Source organism: Etheostoma spectabile, chromosome 17, assembly GCF_008692095.1.
Source record: "Etheostoma spectabile isolate EspeVRDwgs_2016 chromosome 17, UIUC_Espe_1.0, whole genome shotgun sequence".
NCBI classification, from domain to species: domain Eukaryota; kingdom Metazoa; phylum Chordata; class Actinopteri; order Perciformes; family Percidae; genus Etheostoma; species Etheostoma spectabile.
The window spans coordinates 16,917,610-16,931,550 of NC_045749.1; the positions used below are offsets into that span (position 1 = coordinate 16,917,610).

Genomic DNA, 13,941 nt, shown 5'->3' on the forward strand with positions numbered 1-13,941 from the left:
CGGGGGCAGCAGCTCCAGTAGGGGACCCCAAACTTCCCTTATCCGACCAATCCGACCAATCCAATTCACAGTGTCTCCCACCCTCCATTTTGGTATGTAAAAACAGATGCATAGTAACACAATTTGTTTACTGCATGGGTCATCGTGGGTGTCTAGAAAAAGAGGGCAAATTTGTACTTTGGCCATCTCAAACATATCTTCTGGATTACACTAAAACGTGACATTTCTTGATGAAGATAGGCAACATCGGCATGGGTGACTGGTATTGAGGGTTTAAAAGGGCATCTGATCTGCCTTTTCTCACAATTGAGAGCTGTAATCAATTCATCTCTTTGTTATCTGACAATTTACCATGATGTTTTCGTGACATATTAATTTACAAGTGAACAGAGGCCACGCAGAAGATCAAAAACAATTAAAACATTTGCCAAACTTTTACATTTGTTAACTTTTCCTGTCAATTCAGCCTTACAAAAGTTTAGTGATAACATCCCGGCGAGAAAAAAACATCAGTAGCTTAATAGGGAGGATGTGTGTGTGTGTGTGTGTGTGTGTGTGTGTGTGTGTGTGTGTGTGTGTGTGTGTTTACATCTGCGTACATAGGAGAGGGGAGAGGAAGGAAGAGAGTTGGGCATAAGTCACCCTTGTATGCAGACAAGCAGAAAATGACTTCCCCCCCACCTTCCATTCATTTATTAGACAAGAGGTAGTTAGTGTTTTGTTGGTCAGCATTAGTGTTCTGCACCACAATTTTCAACCCTGATAGGAAATGTGTTTGGACTGGACTGCAATGGCAAGTTAGATTAGAAAGCATCCTATTAATAAATGAAATACATATTTGATCCGCTCTAGCCTTTGTATCATAAGTTTTATAAATATTTTGCATCATCCTTAAAGAACATTTGTCACAATCAGCAGTAGTTCTGTCTCCACAACACTTTTGATGTGCTTGTCATTGTCGCTCAGTCAGCCCATGGGGGAGGCAGTCTCCCAGGGTCACCAGCATGGCAGCATGGGAAACCGTCCCTGTTTAATGTTCCAGGCAGGAGCCTTGAGCAGAACAGGACGTTCCTTTTGTCCCTCAGCCACTGGACACATCTCCCTGTCTTTAATTCAAATCCTTTTTTCTTGAGCAGTGAAAGACTAAAAATCGATGGAGGTGTAAAGTGTCTTTGCCCTACAGTGTTAGTTCCCCAGGAGATTTTCTTCAGTTTATTTGATCATCAAAGCATGGCGTGGTGGGCTGCTCTGCTCTGTCTGAACAGGTCCTGGAGCTTTGAACCCAGCCAGCTCACACAGGTGTCCAGCTTCTCCCACTCAAACAATGGACATGACTCATCGCAATCTCAGTCTGGGAGCTACTGAAAACCATTAAAACCATTCTTTCACTTTCCAATAGGTGCACAGTATCTTTTGCTTAACAGCCACTAAAGTTTGCCAAAATCAAACGCACCACAGCTGAAAAACATTTACAGACTGAATCTCTTTCACTGAATGCATTAACTATTTATATTTTGCTTAAGTTGATCAAATATCTGCTCCAAGTCTTTTGTTTCTGTGGCTTTTAAGACGCAGGCTGAGTGCTGCTGCTTGTTGAATAGTATTTGATCTTAAGAGAATAAGACAGGAAAATATCAAGGTTAACAACAGTATCTATTGAGAAGCTCCATTCTTTTCAGGAAATGAGAGAATTCATTTCAGCATGTAAACTGGGTGGTCTATGAGAGACTTGGGCCTGGTCTGCATTGGGCCATGTATTTTAAACAAGTATCAAAGAGCCCCCTCATTGAACTTTGCATGGACTAATAGCTTTGGGGCTAAAATGCCTACTGCAAAGATAATTAAAGACATCTCCCTGCTCGAGCAAAACAAGAGCGGGTGGAACTCAACAAGTGCCCAACCAAAAAAACTAATGAGCTGGTAAATGTGGAAAGCATCCCATTTTCATATGTTAATGTTAAGTTTGTAGTGCAGGCTTGTGAAAATAGCTTAGCTGCATGAGCTGCCATTCTCAAAACAGGAAAAAAGGGATTTTGTGAAGAAGGAGAGGGGGGGGTCAGCGTTTGATAGCTGGAGTTTACTTTGCCATGAGATGGAACACTGTCTGACAATCCGAGCCAATTAAAGAGCACCGAGCTGTGACCTGCAGGCTAGGGAGATGAAAACAAGCTTGCTCAATAAACACTGTGACCGCCCCTCTATACTACTATCCTCCTGAAAAGCCAAGAGTCTTCATTAATATTCCGCCTTTCTTCTCCCTAAGAAAAGGCCGAGGGGTTGTGGACACTCAGTAGCATTGTGCTCCCCTGCGGGTTTGGGTAACCTCGCAGTTGTGTCTGTGGTGGGGCGGCTCCAAGTTGGGTTAGGGTCCCCTAAACAGGCTGAAAAGGCCCAAGCTCATTACACAGGCCTGGGCCATGCTTGACAAGATGAGAAATCACAGAGTACTTCAAATGAGTAAAATGAGTGAAAGGAGAACAGGACACCATCTGTTTTGGGGTTAAGATACAACTTAGAGAAAGTGAAGACAATTAGAGGCCAGAGAGAGATGGCAAAAGAAAAGAGGGGCCACAGTTGACAACAAATGTTGCAAAAAAGGATTGGAAAATGACCATTGGCAACCCGTTGATAAGACACAACAAGGGTTGAAAGAAACAGGAAAGCCAGTAAAAATCTCCCCTGGCAATGTCTCTCACTATTGATCTCTCTTTTTAGTTTTTTTGTATTCCCCACTTTGTCCAAGTCAGTGTGAAACAGTCACAATGATTCGTCAGAAGACAAGAAAGGAGATAAAAAAAGAGCAAGAACACTGAGATGAAAGGAGTAAGTGAATAACTGATTAGGTAAAGAAGAGAGTGAGACAAAACAAAAATAGACATGGAAGGGAAAAATGCAAAAGAGGCCTCCCTCTGTGTGACCTACATACCTGCTAAACCTGCTGTCAGTGGTGGCCTGCTCCTCTCTCATCACTTGCTGAATTACTTTACATAATCTTTAGACTGCTGCAGGAAGCTGCCCACCGCTGTCTTCAGCACCTATTGGGGTTCACTATATTAAAGCATAGACCGACAGTCTTGCATGGGACTGGTAAATCTGACAGGTGATCTGGCTAACCCCCGCGAAACATTAAAATGGGACACACAACAGCGTAGGAGGGAGGTGTAGAAGCAGCAGGCCTGGATGCTTGTGTGCCCCTGAGGACAAGGCTCAGCCCAGCTGACTGATTTGCAGTTATGAAGTGATGCCTCTTCTGAGCAGCTCAAGGATTTCCGCAGGAGATCATGGATCGGACTGGTCAATATAATCAAAGTGCTCGTCTAGACTGCAGTGAAAACCAAGAGCCCTGGCAGAGCAGCTGTCTATCACTGAAAGGTCAGCAAGAGAGCAGCTTGATTGGTAAACCTCACCAGAAGCAAGACTAGTGTCAGCGGCGTAGGAAGGGACTGAATGACAGGGATGGAATTATAGCAAATGAAGATGTTTACTTAGGGCTGGTTGCTGTTTCTTTGCCCAATGTTGTCAAATTAACCGTTTACTGTGATGAATTATTCTCATGTATCACTTCATCATCAATCATATGACATAATATACTGAACAGTATCATATCATTAAGGCTGCCACTAACCGTTATTTGATGAATTTGCCCACTATTTGTTTCAATTATTAACTCCCAAAATATTCTGTTGGAATATTGTCAAGGGAGCAAAAAAAGAAGGTGGAACGTCAAATATTCAAATAAGATATGACTTAAAAAGGATTTAGCAATTACTGTATTTTATCAAAACAGTTTGGCTGCCATCAAAATTATTGACTAAATATTGCAGCTCTAATATGTTGTATTGAATCTTATTGCATCATACCCTCACTGCATTCTGAGTGAAGTTGAAGTGTGAGAAAGAGGTCAATATCTGAAAAATACTAGACTTAAAATCCTTAAAATCCCAAGTGGCATGTGTGAGTCTCGAAGACCATTCAGTATCTTACTGGGAAATCTCACAGAATTCCGTGAAATGAACACAGCCCCTCAACTCAAAATCGGTGGCAGTTTCACAGAGTAGCAAACAATTCTGTTATGGGCCCACGGTAGAGTTGTGTGACATAAACGGGGCCCCTTAAGTTAAGGATAAAGTCGTGGGAGGGCTTACTGTTCCGTGACATACGGGAAGAACGATACGGTTGGGTTTAGGAAAAGTAGAAAGCGACTTTAGGAAACAATACACGCGAGACATGATCCCCGGTCTCCTGTGTGAAAGTCCTGTTTGACACATCCACTACCCCAACCAACGTCCTTACGCAGACTTTCAGCCTTTCATACTACTCGCTACCATAGTTGCTCCTAATGCTACATCATCTTCTCATTGACTTCACATTGGCATTATTTTCCGTGGTGGCCACACAGACTTTTCACACATTCCGTGCCACCACCACATAATGTGTTGTTAACAGTTTGTGATCATTTCATGGAATTCTGTGAGACCAAGCTGGCAACCCATACAGAGTGTGTGTTTCTTTTTAAAGGATGTGTATGTGTGATGGAGATTCAAATGTGTTTGAGACTTTTCAAAGACACATGTGTCGCCTGTCTGCTGGCACACAAATTCTCACTCTGCTCAGAGTTGACTGGATAAGAGAGCTTATCAAAGAAAGGGAGCTTCAAAGGAGGACAGAAAAAGTGTGTCCCTTGTAGTCCGTTAAGTGAGGCCATCCCTCTTTGAGGTAGGCTTCTGGGCCAGAGGTAACCAACATAATAAACATTGTGCACATTGTTGTTCTATTCCCTATCTCCAGCTAAATGACCAAAGTTCCATATTTCTTATCAATAAGACAATAAGAAATTACAAACTGATGGAGAGTGCTGTGGAATAATTCACTCAGACTACAAAAGAATTTAAAAAAGTCAAACTTTTTCATATTGAAATCACCAGTAAAAAAGCTTGAGTTGATACCCAGTGACCTAAAATTAATAAATCAAGTCTAAACAAGAAGCCAAGTGAAATTCAACGGTAAAAGCTCCTTTAATACGGATGAAGATCAGACTGCGGTTGGTCTACACAGCACTCGCACACAAGGCCTCAGCAGGGCTGTGATTGGAGTAGCTACTGTTCCTGGAATTTCCCAGTCAGTGTATGAAGCTATAAAACACAAGTATAGCCTAATGTCTTTAGCCAGTGGCAGCTTGCTCCCTGAGGAGCCACTCAGTGTTACAGTATACAATGGTATGCCAAAAGTTAATTGTGTGCTGACAACTCTTAGCCACAGGAAAGATTGCTTTGCTCTCCAGAATTAAATTTACATCACCAGTATCCCTTTGTTCACAAAAGGCAAAGACAAAAGGTCACAAAGCAACCAATTAAACAAAGCTTCAAATCCTTTTTGCTAAAACGAAGGAACATAAAACGAAAAGCACACTTCAGCAACAACAAATTTTGAGAGGAATACGTCAATTCATTCTGGAATAAATTAATGGACTTGTTAAAAAGAAGAAAAAAGCTCTCTTTTGATTTGCAATGATTACTAAGAAATTCCACTCTTTATACTTGATGCTTTAACACAAAAGAATGACCACACAGGGTCCCTTTGCTGTAATAGTTTTGAATGCACCTTGATATTGCCAATGGAAAGTCTGCTGGATTTCAGAAGAGTCATTTGTGTCCACTTGTTGTTCTGTTACACTCAAGCTGTACCACCGAGGGAGTAAAATACATAGAAATCAATAACATCCCCTAAATGACGTTCAAAAACAAGAGAATAACACCAATTATTCTAACAGCTGTTAGAAGGGGATTTGTTGCACCTCCCATTTTGATGCATTTTTATTAATATTGTTTGTGGATCTTACAAGGGAGAAAGGTGGGTGCATGGGTTTTTGGGCACCATATGGCACATGCAGATGCAGCTTGGCTCACATACAGTCAGCTGCAAGCGGTTGTGGCAAAGTCACAGCACTAATTAAAGCACTCACACCCATCTATCCTTAAACCATCCTGTCCACCAGGGGACAAAACATTTGGAGAGAGACAGTCATGAAATCTAGATAATGAAGTAACCAAAAACAAGTTTAAAAACTTTGATAATGAGTATGAAGCAGAGTTTACTAGTGTTTCTGTTTTTTAACAACACAACAGGTCTGAGAGAAAAGGAAACAAAGACAAATCAAGGGAGAGCTGAGCAGTGGGAATGCCAGCCCCGGCAGCCTCCGGGCTGATGTAATGGTGTCTTGTCTCTGCTGTGTTGAGACTTAGATTGTTGTGATGGCCTGCTGGGTCTGTCTGTCTCCCCATCCTCTTTCTCTCTTCCTCCCCTGCAGGGTCCCTCCTGCCTGGCTTTAGTGTGCCATTACAGTCGGTCCCTACTTACGCATCTGGTCTGCACCCAGCTATGCTTGGGTAAAGTCCCCCCCTCTAAAGAACTCGCTGTAGCATCCTTTCATACTCAAAAAGCTGCTTTCATCCCGGTCAGCCAGAGGCCAGCTTTGCCGAAAAATATATAAAACATTCAGGCTCCCTCGATTGCAAGGTTCTCTGTGCCTTATATTCAGGCATATAATGACGAGCAGAACTGAAGGAACAGCGCAATCTTTTGGTCATATTTAAAAAAAGTCTGTGTTGATAATTGGCGCATACTAAACTGACTGGCAGTGTAATAGGATATTCTCTCACAAAAGAGTCTTGCCCACCTTATTCAGGTTTGTGTTGGTGTATTGCATGACATGCAAATGCTTTACAGGCGAAACTGGATCAAAGCGTGATTGGAAAGAAGGATGAGCTGCTGTTCACTCGGTGGCATTGAATCTGTGCAGCCATTAAATCGTACCTTTGGAGCTATGACGATAGCTATCGACTCCTGTAGGAGAATCACACATGCATGAAGGAAAAACCATTTCAGTTCACAACTCAGATGTATTTATTCCTAGCTTTAGGCAAAGACAGCCTCATTTTAATCTATGGATGTTCCATGAGCTTACTGAAGTGGGTGCCCACGCTCACAAGTCACCAGAACAAGGCTTGCTGGATAGATGTTTCAAACACAATAACAATACGGCCTCCATTTCCAAAGTATGAATATTCATAAATAAAGGCGGCTTGGATTCAGATTCAATTTGGGGAGCCTTTATAAAATCCCAAATATCAGATTGAGAATCTAATTTTCTGTGCAGGGAGATATTTAATACATATGAATCATTTTGTGGAGCCTGATTTAAAATCCAAAATCTGTCCTCTACCTCTTGCATAGCTCTACTCCACAAAGATATCCTAGAGAGCAAAAAATCCCAGAATATAATATTTGTTGCATACTGTTTTGATCTAATGGGTTGCTTATAAAAGATTGCATTAAATTGAAGTCATTTGTAGAGCTAAGAAAAACTAAACTAAATGCGCAAACAAAACTACCTATGTGTAGGAACAGGCCTGCAATGTAAACAACAGATGGTATAGTTTGGTAATATGAAGAGTTAAGACATCAGCAAATGACCTGTGTGCAGTATCCTACATCTTTATCTAATACAAGGCAATGTGTGTAAACTTAATTGATTATTATATTTAACAAGTGAAAATAATTACAAGAGTGAGAATGAATAAAACACAAGGCTTTGTATTATTTTGTGTGACTAAGCTGGGAATGAGATGCTTAGCTGTGATAAACACTTTCATATGTGAAATATTGAGCTATGTGAGAAGCACGGCAGTTCGTGAAATGGTTACATTATTTAGATTTATTGATTCGTCAACAGGGACATGATTTTCTTGTTTATTTATGAGAACGTGGCCATTTTACAAACTGCCATGAGTGCAGCAGCCTGCCTTGGGGGACGTAACAATGGGGGAATGAAACGCAACACGCCGGTGACAACTGCCATGACACTGGGCTGCTCTGGGGGACGCAACAACAGGGAAAGGACTCGTCACACGCAGGAGACGGCAACAACAACGGGACGGTTGTGGTTATGAGAAGAAAAATAAGGAAAAGAACTGCCACATGCGGGACGCGATCCCCGGTCTCCAGGGTGAAAGTCCTGTGTTGTTTGACCCATCCACCACCCCAACAAACCACCTTACGCCACCAAAACAAGTGAGATGTCTCACTCTGAAGCTAAAACAGAGACCCAAAGACACAGGGTGAAAAGAGGATATGCAGCAATGTGCAAAAAAAAAAGTGTTTTTTGAAAATGAAACCATGTAAACCTATTCTGTTACAACCTCGAAATACAATTAGGAACCTGAAAATGAGCATAATATGGGCCCTTTAAAATGAAAATGGAAACGGCAGTGGTGAAGCATTAAAAAGTGAAGGACATTGCGGAGCTTTCCGGGGTATGTGAGAGAACAAGCCATCGGGGGTTCCAGCAATGATTTAAGCAAGCCAGCTAATTAATGTTACTAAAATAAAAATAAAAAGACATAGACCTAACTTTATTCAAGTGTAATAATGAATGACAGTTATCATAGTGATAACATGGAATGTAATATGCAAATTGTTGAATAGTTTAACTTCATTTAAAATGTATTCATTTGAACACTTTTATCACAACTTATCGTTCAACCTTTTATATGATAAACCTGCAATCACCGGTTGTCAGGCTGACAGAAAATTTTAACATATTGCCCAGCCCTAATTGAAATGAAATTTCAATATTTTTCCATTTTCACATTTAAATATTGTCAACCATAAAGCAGTCTTTAAAAATCAAATGTCAAAAGGCTTTTGCATTTTATTTTAGTATTGCAAGAGAATGCCCTGAGAATGCCATGAAAGCGGTAAAAATGGAAATGCCAATTGCATTATTGAATTTTGATTTTTTGAACTAATGCATATGTAAGTGGGAAATGAAAATGCCATTGTGAGATTACATTTTCATTGAGTTGCTAGATGCTTCCATACACATGTATGTACGTACATGTACAGATGTAAAGGAAGGTATTTGAGAATGTTGTGCAATGACATGTCAGACTATAACACATCTTACAAAGTGTAAACAGTTATACAGGAGGCGTCACTGATTAACAAAAAGACTAGAAGATATCCTATGTGTGTGTGGTAATCTTACATTCAGCTGTCCTCAAATTGTTTGGTTCATTCCTCATATCATTTTGAGGCATTTTATTACTCCTTTAAATGAAGCCGATCTAACCTCTGGCTATGAGCAGGCAGCCTGATTACAGTTATTATTTTTAATAAAAGGTATTGGCTCAGGAATCATTTGGTTTTGTCCTGTGAATAGCTGGTTATGCATGGCTAAGCTGGGCTGTGTTGGCCTGCATGAGATTTAATATCCAAGACAGTTTGAGTCTGGTCCAAAGCCCTGCTCCTCTATACAAAATGCAATCTGCCTGCAATCAGGAATAACACCAACGTTTACTGCTTGACAGTGCCACCACACACTATACGGCTCATGGTAACCCTAGACAGTGAAAGACACGGCTGGCTCAGGCAAGACACAATCAACAGGAGTGAAGCTTTCCAGTGATGGAAAACCTGTAGTGTTTGTAGGACGTATTTCAATGGCTTTTCAGAGAGGATGGAGAAGGCTATCTCAGATAGATCTATCTGGAATGTTCCCTCCCACCCTAAATTAATTGAATGTCAGTCAAAGAGAAAGTGAAATGGAGGTGAGTGAGCTTCTCAGACCTTTGTGTTAGTTGCAGTGGTGGGAGAGGGGTGGCTGGAGCCCACAAATCTAACCCTTTACTTCTCCAGAGAATACCCTTAATCAGTGACAATGTGAGCCAGAGAAAGATAGGGACATATAAAGACAGATTATCCTATGTGGTCAGCGAACGAACATAAATGAGTTTGATCCAAAACAAAATGTCTGGCCTTATCCTGGAGCTTAACTAAAGCATAAACAGCTACCTAAACAGAGACCTATAAACCTAGCTAAACAGAGAGAGATTAGCAGTACAATTCAATTTAAAATTAACTACTATAAGTCAATATCTTTCTTATTGTCAACAAGACCAAAACCAACAATGTGTAAGTCTATCTCTCAATACCTTCTGACTTCTCTGCCATGTCAGTACCCCTGAGCCTTGAGCCAATTTTTTTTCCCGGCAAAGTAAATTTTCTAAAACAGCTGGGTACTTTTAGCCTGACATAGTCTTACTCAGATTCTAGTCAGAATATGAGTCTTGTAGTGTTCCATTGGGCTTTGATTATGGGGCGTGTTTCAATCAAACCAGGAAAGAAAATGCCTCTGCACCTAATTGTCAATAATGCACTGTCGATATCTTCTATAACAGACGCGATGGCGGAATCTACACATCTCAATTCTCCAGTGGCAGCTGTCTTTGTGTAAACGAATCCAACCCAAGCACTCTTTGGTGATGTGGTTGAAAACCAGAGATGGGAAGTAACGAAGTACAAATACTTTGTTACTTTCTACTCCTTACATTTTACAAAATTGGCTCGTTATTTTAGTTTTGTACAAGAGGTCGTCATGTCGGAGAACAGCGCAGACACGCGTCTCAAACTGTGAGCGGGCGTGCGCGCCACACGGAGAAAAAAGTGAGAGAAAAGAAAAAGAGACTAGCTGTCCGGAGGATAATCGGTTGAGATGTGTGCGTGTGTGTGCGTCCTTGAGAACTGCAAGCTATCTTATGTTGTCAGTTTATTTCAGCTTGTCGTCTATAGTTCTCGCACATTTAAAGTAAGTTAGTTAGCTATTGATTTTGTTGTTTGTGTTCTTCACCTCTTAGCTAGGTTGCACATTGCTTGGTTATAATAAAGCATCAAAAAGTTGTCTTTGTCCATGTTTTAACAGACACACCTGGGGCGAAGTTGGAATCCAGAATCAGCTTTAAACACAGTCCTAATCTAGTCCTCACTAACAAGTTTCAAATCATTTCACTGGAGTTACCGTTATTATTGTTCCCGTCATTAATACCATATTCAATCTAATTGGATGGGAATATACATATAATGTACGTTGCACTTGACACACCACTAATACGACTTGACAGATTCGGTGGCATATCATTGCGGCTTGATGGCGCTGACATTATCACATAGCAGTATGGATGGCGACATGATTGAAAATGAAGAAAACCGAGATCCCAGAGATTTGACAGACAAGCAGCAAGACATTCCCCATCATCCTCGGCATTATCTGAGAGATGTTTGAGATAGTAGGCATCCAGAACAACTCCTGGCCAATGTGTTGCTTAGTATGGGAAACTTGTTAATGTCTGTTTAGTAATTCATATTTAATCCTTTATTTTCTTTTCAGAAGCCATATTTGAGCACACAAACATTACATGTAGATTCCTTTAAATGTTAAGGGGACGATTAAAAAAGAGAACTAATGCTCAGTCAGAATCTTATTAACCTTGAGTCCCAGTCTCTATCACAATCATCAGATATGTAATGTTTTACACCTGTTGGCAGACATCCATTTAAATTATAGGCAATGGCATATAAAGAGCCTTTTTTCCACGTCCACTGAAGTTTCTCAGCTTGCAGTAGTACCATTTGTAACATTCATAAAAAATGGTCATTTGTGAGGCTACTTTTACTTTGATACTTTAAGTAAACTTCCAAGCCTGTACTTTGTTACTTTTACTTGAGAAAATAAGTTAAATCAGTACTTCTACTTTTACCAGAGTATTTTTTTTAACACAAGTATCTGTACTTGAGTACTGCTACTTGAGTACGGGAAGTGAGTACTTTTGCCATCTCTGATAACGTTACTGTTGATCATCTGTCCATCATCGCATAAGGCCCGCCCTGACAGTTTGATTGGTCCGAGCAACTCTGGTTCAAGCATAGTTGCTCCACAACGGATCAAGTCCAGACCCAACTTCCTGACCTCAAATGTTGTGGGCAGTGCTAAGTTTGGCTGGTATCTAGGGCTAGGGCAATTTAGTTTGAAAGAAATGCTACTCAAACAGGAGAAAATAGTGTATTTGTTGGACAAACATTAAAATTTGTTTTCAGCCGTTGATCAAGACACATTTGATTCAAATCCTACAAAAGCTGGTTGGTGTATGTGGAATTGACTCTAAATAAACTACAGTGCTCATGTTCATGAAGGAACAGGCCACCCAGTGCAATGGTCTGACTCATTGATGTGTTATTAATAGTAAACAATGGAGGTGTATGGCACAGAGGAATACGCTGTATTAGGTTTTGGATACACACACAACACTTTTAAAGCGATTTGTTCACCATAAACAAATATTGAACACTGCTAGCTATTCTGCCCAGAAAAGACCAATGCTTGTCCCACACAGCCTTAATAGTTAGTGTTCATTTCTTTATCTGCTGTGATTGGCTGTCTTCAGCACCGCCATCATGGCTTCCAGAGATGTGTTATACTGTCTGAGGCCCCCAGCAATTCCTAGAACGTCACGTACAAAGTGATTTTATGTGAGTGAAGTAGATCTCAGATAGGCTGAGATTGATTCCAGGGGAAAACTAGTTTGACGAACAGCAGACAACAAAAACCACAATAATTCAATAAACAAGTATACAAATACACCAGACTGGACAAAAAAAATCCCATTGATAGTAAGTCAGTCAGTCAGACTCTCAATCAGGTCAAATCAAATCATATCAACTCAAATCCAAGCAAATCAGATCTTACCTTCCATCTCCACAGTGGACTTTGCTGTGTTGTCATCTTCTTCCTTTGCAGCAGGCTGCTCTTCCTCTGCTGAAAAAAGAAAGCAAAGCTGTGATATCTGTCACACTACATATTCACACGACATCAGTGTCTTTGCAGACAGGCGATCATATCTACGTATCTGCAAAAAAGAAGCTTGACCCGCCACGTCTTCAATAAAATCAGCTTGGTTTATATGCATACGTGTTGGTATGGTTAGTGTGAATTCGTGCTGTGGACTATGACTGTCCAGTATTAGAATGTTGTATGTCCAATCTGTAATATTGCACAAAATCTGAGCCAATACATCCTGACTTGGTTCTGCTCGTTCTGTGTGGATGAATTTGCATAGATTCAACCACTGACTGTAAGAAATAATAAACCCCTATTGTGCATATGTAGCGTTCCATCTCCTAACCTTATAATTCTAGACTGCTGATAAACCAAAAATGTAAACATTTATATTTCTATTTTGTCATGCTGTCATTATGTCAGCCGTTGGGGTTTCATGCATTCAACTGACTCATTCATATCTGTCTGCAGCAGTGCCCCGTGGATATTTTGCTGCATACAGTGATAAAATACAATAACTATCAGGAAATCAGACCATTCCCTGAACTTTTTTTCGATTTTGGTATGATTATTTGTGACTGTGTATGCACCCTGAAGAACACCTTTGTCTTTATTTTCCTCTTTCTCGTTGTCAATGCCTTTGTCTTTGTTGTTCTCGTCATTGTCAATTCCTACAGCTTCATCATGGTTTTCTTTTTCATCTTTATCCTTTTCTTGATTCGGGTCCTCGTTTCCGGAATTTTCATCTGAAGGCACACACATTGAAATATAAAATGAAGTACATTTTCAAGAATTTAATTAAGGCCTATAGAATCAAAGTTTTCAAATTATATCCTGTAACACATGGCACAAAACAAGCCAATACGTCATGATTGCTGGCAGAAATCTCTTGTTTTACACCAACAGGTTGCTCTTTTCTAGTTTGAAAGACACAGGGGGTTGACAGGAAAGAAAGCAAAACTCAGAAACTACAAGAAAACATTTCTTAAGATTTTGTGTTTGTTGTTATGTATATTTTAGAATATATATGCTAGTTAGTCCTTGTGCTAAAAGATGTATCGTCTTAGCAGACAAAGAACAAAATTTGAGTGTAAAAAGAATAACACAAAAAAAAGGAAAAGAGCAGTGTACTAATGGTAAATACATGTGTTAATAAAGGTCTTTGTGCAAAGGATATATTTTATAAAGCAACCAAGACCACATCATTAAGTAACATATTGATCTGTGGTCTCTGGTTTTCACGCACGCACGCACACGCACGCACACGCACA

The 13,941-nt window shown here is 40.3% G+C and overlaps 1 protein-coding gene across 6 annotated transcripts in view; it reads right to left on the reverse strand.

Annotated features, from left to right (window-relative positions):
* Positions 1-13,941, reverse strand: part of macrod2 (mono-ADP ribosylhydrolase 2) — a 473,980-nt gene that overhangs the window by 8,537 nt on the left and 451,502 nt on the right. For 4 of the 6 annotated variants that reach the window (XM_032540524.1, XM_032540521.1, XM_032540522.1 and 1 more), the window contains 2 exons: positions 13,273-13,416; positions 12,581-12,649 (listed from right to left, as the gene is read on the reverse strand). In XM_032540524.1, coding sequence (XP_032396415.1) covers positions 12,581-12,649; positions 13,273-13,416 — 213 coding nt within the window. The remainder of the gene's footprint in view (positions 1-12,580; positions 12,650-13,272; positions 13,417-13,941) is intronic. The other 2 variants (XM_032540523.1, XM_032540520.1) reach the window with 1 other exon arrangement.